The sequence below is a fragment of the Berghia stephanieae genome, chromosome 10, assembly GCF_034508935.2.
Source record: "Berghia stephanieae isolate SIO BIC M18660-M18661 chromosome 10, UCSD_Bste_1.3, whole genome shotgun sequence".
In the NCBI taxonomy this organism is placed as follows: domain Eukaryota; kingdom Metazoa; phylum Mollusca; class Gastropoda; order Nudibranchia; family Aeolidiidae; genus Berghia; species Berghia stephanieae.
Genome location: NC_088369.1, coordinates 44,051,960 through 44,063,739, shown reverse-complemented (window position 1 = coordinate 44,063,739; position 11,780 = coordinate 44,051,960). Strand labels below are relative to the sequence as shown.

Genomic DNA, 11,780 nt, shown 5'->3' with positions numbered 1-11,780 from the left:
GTGATTCTGGACAACTGCACAGTAAAATACGTTCTTGGGCACTGGGCAATAATATCGGACAGAGTTTCACTAGTGAAACTGAAAGGGAAACCTGTTGCTCTAAATACCATACACGTGGACTCTCCGATATCAGAAAACGTTAGCTTTGCACAGTTTCGATACTAATCCTTTCTTGTTTTCTTTTTACTGACCCCTATCATTCAGTTACTCAGGCCCAACCCCACATAACCCTAAAACAACGCATACCCCTCCCTATATCCCTGGTGCAAACGGGCTTGGACCGGAACACCAAGACAATGAGAAAGAAAACAACGACACAATAGAAACAGACCCGACACGGATTGTTGATTTAGGAAATAAACTGTGTCTGGTTCAAATCTTGCTTTCTTTTATTTATCTAGTCACTGTGCTTTAAAAATGTGACCCTTCGCCTCAAAACGGTATTAAGTCGGGATGGTTAAGATGTTGAAAATTGAATTCATAGCCAGAAATATCAGACTTGTGTTGAGTTTGTATGTTTTATCGAGGAGAATGGATACCATATTTTAGAGTGCTAATGCCAACAATTTATAATTTTGACAAGTTTAACAATTACTTCCGCTTTTAAGAATCTGGTTCGTTCCGACATAATACCGTTTTGAGATGATTGGTCACAAATGTGTTTCACAAGTATAATCAATCTATTTGGTGTTTATCTAGTTACATGACGTCGAAGTTGGAACATTTTCTAACATGAATTGGATTCAGTAGTCTGATGTCACGCCGCCCGGCAACGGCGGCCATCTTGGTTCTAAACAAAGAAAATCATTACTTTTTATTCTTCAAGCTGGCTAGAACTTTTCATATGCCTCGTGATCAGAATGTGTAAAAGTCAAAACACGATCAAATTTATGGGGTTGTTTTCCTCTGGATACGCTTTTATGCTCGCTGGAAATATTTCATATGGCGTCCGCCATTGTTCCGATAGTTTAAAGCCAGTGTTACTAAGTTACCATGCGTCATTAGGAAGGAAGTGACGTTACGACTGTTGAAGAGTATTGGCAAGCAAAAAAAATTCAAAGTTCTTGAACAATGAATTTGCTCTCCAAAGTTCTTGAACAATGAATTTGCTCTCCAAAGTTCTTGAACAATGAATTTGCTCTTATTTTCTTATTTAATTCATGTAAGGATTTTCACAATTTATAAAGCGTTTCCCATGACTATCAGAATGCTATACTGCCGTTTTCCATCGTGGCTTGTGCTCTTGAGCACGTTGCCGGTCAGCTGTCTCCACTAATCACGATCCTCTGCGTTGCGCATGAAATCTGTGTTGCTTTTTAAGTCACATTTGGCCATTCTTAGGTTATTTAAATAAGTCATTCTTTGTCTTCCTCTCGCTCTCTTTCATTCGATCATCCCAGATGTTACCAACTTTTCTATTCCGTCTCTTCTCCACACATGCATATTCTGTGTTTTTAAAAACAACGGCAGTATAATATATGAATAATGTAGTAAGAAAAAAGTACATTTAAATTATTTATAAATTGTCTCTTGTGGTACCTATACTCTTCAACAGTCGTAACGTCACTTCCTTTCTAATGACGCATGGTAACTTAGTAACACTGGCTCTAAACTATCGGAACAATGGCGGACGCCCTTATAAAATATTTCTCCGGCGAGCATAAAAGCGTATCCAGAGGAAAAAAAAAACCCCATACATTTGATCATGTTTTGACTTTTACACATTCTGATCACAAGACATAACATGAAAAGTTCTAACCAGCATGAAGAATAAAAAGTAATGATTTTCTTTGTTTAGAACCAAGATGGCCGCCGTTGCCGGGCGGCGTGACATCGACTACTGAATCCAATAGCAATACATGCTTTTATTCAATTCTTTTTGTGTGTACGTGTGTTTTTCTGTAATAGAGGCGAGACCAAGGATGACGACGAAGGCCTTACCCCAGGGGAGATGTTGAGGACTGTAGATTTTTACCTTATATTTTTCATGTTTTTATTCAACGGGCTTGGAATCATCTTTTTAAACACTCTTTACAAGGTAATGGGGTGATGGTTAAAGAGAAATTGTGACCCTTCGCCTCAAAACGGTATTAAGTCGGGATGGTTAAGATGTTGAAAATTGAATTTATAGCCAGAAATATCAGACTTGTTTTGAGTTTGTATGTTTTATTGAGGAGAATGGATACCATATTTGAGGGTGCCAACAATTTATATTTTTGACCAGTTTAACATTTAATTCCGCTTTTTAGGATATGGTTCGTTCCGACATAATACCGTTTTGAGACGATGGGTCACAATGAGGTTGAGAGAGAGAGAGAGCAAGAGAGAGAGGGAGAGAGAGAAAGAAAGAAAGAGAGAGAGAGAGAGGTGGGGGGGGGGGAGAGATAATGAGATTGAGAGAGAATGAGAGAGAAAGAGAAAGAAATGGGGAGAGAGAGAGTGAGGGAGATGGAGAGAGAGAGAGAGAGAGAGAGAGAGAGAGAGGCGGAGAGGAGAAGAGGAGAAGAGAGGGAGGGAGTTAAGAGCAGGATGAGAATGAGAGGAAGATGGGAGTAAACAGAATAAGCACAAGTATGATGGAAGTAAGTAATGTTTATTCACAATGAATGCGGTTAAAACATAGAAAAAGCACCGAAAATTTGTGAATTGATTTTGCACACTGGTAAAAAAAAAAACGTTCTCGGCCTTCTAAGAAAGAAGAGATTTAAGGAGACTGCTGATTATATGATCCGCGAGTACGAGAGACGCATGCGCACAACCAACATAACGTTCTCTCTCTAATAACTTTTCCGCCGGTGACGTTACAGACTATGGGTGACGTCCAATCAAGGGACACTACTCTTCCGCTAATCTCATTCCCTATACAGAGCAATATTCACGAAACATGTTCAAAGCCAACAACAAAGAATTAACATGTAGGACGGGACATGACGCCTGTTAGGCGATATTACATTTCTTTTTCGAACAAAAAAACAGCGCTGTTAACGGCCAGGTATTCATTTTACACCCAAGTACCGTGAGAGAATGTGATTAAAGAGCCTTTACCAAGGAGTCAACTATGCACCGAGCGAGGCTCGAACCCAGGACCTTCCGACCCGAAAGCGAGTGTCATAGTCATACCACTAGACCACATAACAGTACGTATGACTTAAATTTAAAGGAAAATTAAAAACGGAATATGAAATAAAAGACAGGGAAGCAAAGAATGAAGCGGGAAGAGATAAAAGACAATAGGCTATATGTGACCAATCTTATCAAAACGGTATTATGACGGAACGTACCAGATGTATAAAAGCGGAATTAATTGTTAAACTTGTCAAAAATATAAATTGTTGGCATTAGCACCCTAAAATATGGTATCCATTCTCCTCAATAAAACATACAAACTCAACACAAGTCTGATATTTCTGGCTATAAATTCAATTTTCAACATCTTAACCACCCCGACCTAATACCGTTTTGAGGAAAAGGGTCACATATTAAGAAGATGACATGAAGGCATTTACAAGAAAACTCAATGGTGATATTGGACGATGTTTCTTTTTTTTTTTTTACGAAATCCGCCGAAAACGATAGTCTCAGGTTCACTCCCCCACTGTTGCCTACTTCCCATAACTTTGTCGGATATTGTCGGGTTTCGTCGGTTTAGTCGGGTTTCATAAAAAAAGCAATTGCTTTTTTACGAAACCCTCCGAAACCCAGTACTAGGTTCACTCCCCAATGGTGTACACTTCCCTGAGTCCCAGTTTCACTCCCCACTGCTGTCTACTTCCCATAACTTTGTCGGGTTTTGGCGGATTTCATAAAAAAGGAACATCCATTTCCCTGAGCCACAGGTTCACTCCCCACTGCTGTCTACTTCCCATATCTTTGTCGGGTTTCGTGCCAAAAAACCCCCCACCCATATTGGACTGAAGATCGAAACAACATTTTGAAGCAACTCTGAACCGACCCGGTCCTCCCGTTCTATTACATATACGGTACCAGATGCTGTTGAAGCTTTTGAAATCAACAGTTGAAGAGGTTAACCCTCTCCTTGCCAGCTACAGGAAAGTCGTCACATTCGTTACGATACAACCAACATTTTTCTTATTCAAATTTATTTTGTACATCATAACATTTAAAGAAAATGAACAATGTGTTGTAGATAGAGCATGTTTTACTAAAAGAAATTGTGTATCGCAAGAAATTTACTGCTATTGTGTTTTGAATGATAAAAAAACATATTTTTGTGTTAGTTGGGTATGAAGTTTTGGGGGAAATCCTGAAAATGGCTGGTAAGGAGAGAGTTAAAACTGTCATTCACGAAATGGAAAACTCCCGAAGGTAACAGAGTGACTGCAGAAGACCCGACAATTCCATAAGTACAGGTCCGGATATGACATGGGTCTTTAAAATATCCGGAGGGGGGGGGGGGGGTTCTCCCTCTTTGTTTTTGTTTGGTTTTTAAGGGTTTCACGGCGCTGCGCTAGCAAAGAGGAAGAAAATGGGATAGTAAAAAGTTCTAGACTTACAGTTAAAGCACCCAAGAAAAAGAAAGACAGATGGGGAATTAGTTCAAAGGGAGCAGATGTAGATTCCAAGAGCACACTGTCAGTCTACTTAGTTTGAGATCACCCTCTTGCCTCATCTTGACACAAGCACAGGTCTCCACTAAGATGAACACATTGAAATGTTTACGAAACATCCCATATGTAAAACAAAAATAATACAATGTATAACAGAAACAGAGAGATTTACAAGACAAAAAAATAGTATCTCCCAAAACTCTAACTATACATTTATTGGCTGTTTCCCTCCCAGCCAGGACCAGGACAAAACCAAGTAATCTCATTTCAAGACAGAGACAGAACACATGTTGGAAAACAGATACAGGAGGATAGAGGACACAGTATGTAGCCTACCTCCCTGCCCAATATGGGAGGTCAGAAACCCTACACACTTCTCCCTCTTTGCCTTAAGTAAAATTTACCAGCTATAGCAGGACTTTTAACTCACTCAACCCTAACACCGACTATATCCGTAGTTTACCCAGGTTACTTTTACCTTATGCCTATTTATTACACTTATTCTGAGACAAATTATAGGCGTAGTATCAAAGCTAATGTTTTTAGTTTTTACGTTAATGGTAGTTGAAAAAAACTTCCTACTTACATGCTCATTTTTAACACACTTTTTTTCCCAATTTTGAGAATAGCAAAAAATCTCTAGGATTGAGTGAGTTAAGAGCATAATCAGTTATAACGGGGGCGTGAAACTCATTCGATATATCCAAATACAATGTGTTAGCCTACGTTACACTCCGCGAAGCCAGCAGCTGCTAAATGCAAGTGAAAGCTAGACCAGGCCTAGTTCATTAACTCTTTTCATACCAGCGATTTTCAAGATTTTCCCCAAAAATTCACACCCAACTAACACAAAAAAAATTGTTTTTATCAATCAAACATAATCAAGAATTAGTGCTTGACTGTGTAAGGACATACTTCAAGGACTATCAATTTTGAAGTGTCACACCTTAATAAATACATTTATAAAAGAACTTTTGGTGCTGATCACTGAGTGGACGTCATCAGGAACCTTAAACATCACTAGTTTTATGTTACAATAATAGTGAGCTCTTGTGATAAATAATTTCTTAAGCAAAACATGCTCTACAACACACTGTTCATTTTCTTTAAATTTTATGATGTACAAGAGAAATTTGAATAAGAAAAATGTTGGTTGTATCGTAACGAATGTGACGATTTTCCTATAAGAGAGGGGTTATGCTCTGCGTGTTTGTTTGTATAGTCTACTTACTACTATATGATATTTTCAATTTTTAAAAAAATACGCCTTGCTGCAAGCAGACAGTGTGTAGCACAAAACACACACACACACACACAAACACACGCACACATATTATACACACATAACACAACGATCAGCTTGAAAGTGTGTGAGCGACACTACAATAAATTATTGTTAAAATGATGATTTCGGCAATTTGGGTAGTTTCCCTTCAAATTCGGCTATAACAGGACTCGGTTATAACAGGAATTTTAGACTGATCCCACCATCACTGTTCTGTTTTACCGGGGTTCCACTGCAGTTTCGTGTGTCAGTGCGATTCATCAGGCGGGCAGAGCTGGTGAGTATTCTAGTTAAATGCATATCATCGATATGGGTTGAATTATTGCATTACGTATATTATTTTCTTCTATCCCTTTTCATTCCAGGCATTTGGCCTTACTTTCATCAACGATGACATTTTTCTGTCGCTGGTATGGACGTTGTCTTCTGTTTTTAACTTCAGTATGCGAATCGTCTGGGGCATCATTTCCGACAAGTTTTCATTCAGGGTAAGTTCTACAATATCTAGAGAGTAAAATAAACTGATTACAATTGGATTCCATAGTCTGATGTCACGTCACCCAGCAACGGCCAGCAGCCTGGTTCTAAACATGATTACAATTGGAGTCCATAGTCTGATGTCACGTCGCCCAGCAACGGCGAGCAGCCTGGTTCTAAACATGATTACAATTGGATTCAATAGTCTGATGTCACGTCGCCCAGCAACGGCGAGCAGCCTGGTTCTAAACAAAGAAAATCGGTAATTTTTATTCTTCATACTGGCTAGAATTTTTTCACATCAGAATGTATAAAAGTCAAAACATGATCATATTTATAATGTTTTTCTCCTCTGGATACGCTTTTATGCTCGTCGGAGAAATATTTTATAAGGGCGTCCGCCATTGTTCCGATAGTTTAGAACCAGTTACTAAGTTACAATGCGTCAATACGAGGGAAGTGACGTCACGACTGTTAAAGCCTATTGGTATCTATGTGGAATAGACACGATGATACCCATAGCTCGTCACAGAAAAGTGCATGCAATAATCGTATTTTATTACAGATTCGCCTTCGGTCGAGGAGCTGCCTCACAGCAAAGGCGCTTCATCATTGGGGACTTTCCACATGTCCTACATGTACCCGATGTGGCAGAACCGAACAGCAGCAGACACTTGACGTGTGAGTGAGATGCACGGCGGTCGGACGGACGGTGCACGATGGGACGACTTGCTGATTGTCGATCGTCATAACATAGTAGTGTGAGACTGCTCCCTGCCTCCCGTGTCCACTAAATAGATCCACGATGCTCATCGACTTTCTATTTAAAAAAGGGTATATCTTATCGTTATATCAGTTTTTATGTATTACAGTTGTTATTGTTGTTATCATGTTATTTGTTATCTCAGTGTTATTTTATTAATTTATTTGTTATATCAGTTATTTTTGTTATCTTTTATTTGTTATCAGTGTATTGTTATCATTGTATTGTTATTCTTGTTATCAGTTGTTATTGTGTATCAGTTGTTATTTGTTAGTTATCATTTGTTATTTTTGTTGTTATCAGTTGTTATTTGTTATTATCAGTTGTTATTTGTTGTTATTTGTTATTATCAGTTGTTATTTGTTATTATCAGTTGTTATTTGTTGTTATCATTTGTTATTTTTGTTGTTATCAGTTGTTATTTGTTATTATCAGTTGTTATTTGTTATTATCAGTTGTTATTTGTTGTTATCAGTTGTTATTTGTTGTTATCAGTTGTTATTTGTTATTTTCAGTTGTTATTTGTATTATCAGTGTTATTTGTTGTTATCAGTTGTTATTTGTTGTTATCAGTTGTTATTTGTTGTTATCAGTTGTTATTTGTTGTTATCAGTTGTATTGTTATCAGTTGTTATTTGTTGTTATCAGTTGTTATTTGTTTTATATGTTATTTGTTATTATCATTGTTATTTGTTGTTATCATTGTTATTGTTGTTATCAGTTGTTATTTGTTATTATCAGTTGTTATTTGTTGTTATCAGTTGTTATTTGTTGTTATCAGTTGTTATTTGTTATTTTCAGTTGTTATTTGTTGTTATCAGTTGTTATTTTTGTTGTTATCTCTACAAAGATGAATACCGTTTATTAAACGAGTTAGTTGTATTGTGCCCAATAACCCTACGAGCTAGAGTTTAATAAATACAAAAAAATGAAAGAATACGTTTGTTCCACCACTCCGTGTAAGATATAATTTGAGATTTTTCGAGACCAATCTATTCACTACAATTTATAATATTCCTCCACATCTGCTTGAATGACACTTTGACCCAAAAAAGTAATGTAAATGTTGCTGCTCGAAGCTCGAAGAAATAAATAATAACGTGAAGTTGAATGTAAGCTTCAATTTAATTACAAAAAACTTAACTACGCCACTACCACATCATCTCATTTATCTGTGGTGTTTCAATCATCCTGTATTGTTGATAAAGGGGAAACCCGAAACGTTCATTTGATCTGTTTTTGTAATTAAATTGAAGCTTGCATTCAACTTCACGTTATTATTTATCCCAAAAAAGTAAAAACGTTAGATTTGTATTCATGCGCACCAAACGATTATTATTTTTACTTGCCAATCGGCTGTCTTTTACATCTTATTTCACAGCAATAAAATGTGCGCAATGCATCTAGACCTAGATATATTCTGTGAGCGTTGAATAAAATTTTATTAGGTGTGTATTCAATTCACAGTCATGATTCTGATTGACTTCAAATACAAAAATAAAATGCCATTCCTCTCCATCATCATCATCATCATCATCATCATCATCATCATCATCATCATCATCATCATCATCATCATCCATCGTGGCTTGTACTCTTGAGTTCGCTGCCGGTCAGATGTCTCCACGAATCACGATGCATGAAATCTGTGTCGCTTTTTAAATCACATTTGGCCATTCTTAGGTTATTTAAATAAGTCATTCTTTGTCTTCCTCGAGCTCTCTTTCCTTCGATCATCCTCTCCATACCCGAGGGTAAAAAGATACCTTAAATTTTCTTTCATCTCCCCCCAGGTAGCCATGATGGTTATGTGTACTCAATTCACAGCCCTGGTTCTGACACTCCAAGTGACGGTATACGCCACACGATACCTCTTCATGCTTTACATCTGTCTCCTGATCGGAACTGGTTCTGGTACATTCACTCTCATTCCCACAGCGATTGCCAAACGGTTTGGGAAAAAACATGTCACCACCAATTATGGAATGGCATTTTTATCACAGGTTTATTTGATTATTTGATATTTGACTTGATTGCTTCTTTGACTTGGTTAGGATAAGTTTGCCGAATTTTAGGATTGCAACGACGACAATAATAATAATAATAATAATAATAATAATAATAATAATAATAATAATAATAATAATAATAATAATAATAATAATAATAATAATGATAATAATATATATGATAATAATGTGATGATGAGTATTGATGATGTAATCATAAAATATTATTATATATCATCATCATCATTATTATTATTATTATTATTATTATTATTATTATTTTATTATTTTATTTTATTATTATTATTATTATTTATTTATTATTATCTTTTTTCTTCTTCTTCTTATTTTATTATATTATTATTATTATTTTATTATTATTATTATTATTATTTATATTATTATTATTATTATTTATTATTTTATTATTATTATTATTTATTATTTATTATATTATTATTATTATTATATTATTATTATTATTTATTATTATTATTATTATTATTATTATTATATATTATTATATTATTATTATTATTATTATTATTATTATTATTATTATTATTATTATTATTATTATATATAGTAGTTATTATTAATTTGATATATTATTATTATTATATAACCTTGCATTTTCTCAAATACCACGGACATTCATGAAAAACAGTTCGAGGAAACCGTGCTTTGCCAAAACGACTTGATGGAGAGAGAGGGAGGGAGTGAGAGAGAGAGAGAGAGAGAGAGAGAGAGAGAGAGAGAGAGGGGGGTTCAACGGTATGGTCTTAGCTTCGAATAATAAGATACCTAGTTCGAATATTCACCGTGTTATGTGGTCTTCAAGAAACCACCTCTCCATAGCCCAATTTATGGCGCTGAGCTGCGGTTGACACCTGCGCTTTTCTAGTATTCTCTTGTAATAGACCCTTAGACAAATCTCCGCTTCAGGATAAATAAAGGGAACTTTATTATCTATTTATTTCATTGCCTTTGTTGAGGGAGATAACTTTATACCACAGAAGAAGTTGGTTTGTGTGTGTGTGTGTGTGTCGTGTGTGTGTGTCTGTGTGTGCGTGTGTGCGTGTATGTGTGTGTGTGTGTGTGTGTGTGTGTGTGTGTGTGTGTCTGTCGTAGCCAAGAATTAGCAAATTTGACGCGTGGTGTTTATCATTCTGATATACACACAAACGCAGTATAGATAGAATGCGTTTGGCCAAGGAGTTCACAACATTGCCATCCGGAAGTATAACGGACCAACACACAAACTCTGTGTAACCATGAACTTTTATAGTCTGGTTAATACAGTTTAGTGAGAACAACTCACAAACGCGATGGCAAAAACAATAACAAAGGCCTGAGTGACGTCATCTGCATACTATCTATAGATAGAATGCACTTGGCCAAGGAGTTCACAACATTGCCATCCGGAAGTATAACGGACCAACACACAAACTCTGTGTAACCATGAACTTTTATAGTCTGGTTAATACAGTTTAGTGAGAACAACTCACAAACGCGGATGGCAAAAACAATAACAAAGGCCTGATTGACGTCATCTTCGAACTATCTATGGATAGATACACACATGCGTAATGGTCAATTTCACAGTCAATCATCAGTGGTGGAAATCACAGGTCGCGTGTTTTAAATCCTTCAATTAACTCACTCAATCCTAGAGATTTTTGCTCCCTTTCAAAATTGAAAAAAAAATGTATTAAAAATGAGCATGTGTATATATATTTATTTTATTCAACTATCATTAACATGTAAAAACAAAAAAACATTAGCTTTGATAATATGCCTATAATTTGTCTCAGAAAAATGTAATAAATAGATATGGGGTAAAAGTAACCCCGGGTATACTACGGATATAGTCGGTGTTAGGGTTGAGTGAGTTAATCTAATTTTATTTTTTTTACGCTGGCTGAGTGAAAATAGTCCGAGGAAACTGTGTTCGGGGTAAAAGAAATTAGGTCGAGGAAGGAAAGGAATGATAACAAAAAATAATATGGAAAGAAAATCGGGACATTTGAATGAGTTTGAGGAAATGGTGCTTGTGTGTATAGATAGTATGCGGTTGGCAAAGAAGTTCACAACATTGCCATCCGGAAGTATAACGAATCAACACACAAGACTATGTGTAATCTTGGTCGTTTATAAATAGTTCGAAGATGACGTTACTTAGGCCTTTGTTATTGTATTTGCCATCCGCGTTTGTGAGTTGTTCTCACTAAACTGTATTAACCAGACTATAAAAGTTCATGGTTACACAGAGTTTGTGTGTTGGTCGGTTATACTTCCGGATGGCAATGTTGTGAACTCCTTGGCCAAGAGCATTCTATCTATAGTCTGGTTAATACAGTTTAGTGAGAATTACAAACATGGGTGGCAAAAAACAATAACAAAGGCCTGAGTGACGTCATCTTCGTTTTATCTAAACATTTACATCATCATCATCATCATTATCATCACTATGGTCATCATCATCACTATGATCATTATTATCATCATCATCATCATCATCACTATCATCATCATAATCATCATCATCATCACTATCATCATCATCATCATCATCATCATCATCATCATCACCATCACTATGATCATCATCATCATCATCATCATCATCATCATCATCATCATCATCATCAGCATCATCATCATCATCATTATCATCA

General features: G+C 36.1%; 2 protein-coding genes across 3 annotated transcripts in view; both read left to right on the top strand.

Annotated features, from left to right (window-relative positions):
- LOC144955846 (uncharacterized) overlaps positions 1–11,780 on the top strand; it is a 340,128-nt gene that overhangs the window by 274,236 nt on the left and 54,112 nt on the right. The gene's annotated exons all lie outside the window — the stretch shown is intronic.
- The window catches only part of LOC144955842 (apicoplast pyruvate carrier 1-like), a 45,145-nt gene that overhangs the window by 28,219 nt on the left and 5,146 nt on the right, over positions 1–11,780 (top strand). For both annotated transcript variants that reach the window (XM_078886041.1, XM_078886040.1), the window contains exons 7-9: positions 1,909–2,038; positions 6,219–6,341; positions 8,887–9,096. In XM_078886041.1, the coding sequence (XP_078742167.1) occupies positions 1,909–2,038; positions 6,219–6,341; positions 8,887–9,096 (463 nt within the window). The remainder of the gene's footprint in view (positions 1–1,908; positions 2,039–6,218; positions 6,342–8,886; positions 9,097–11,780) is intronic.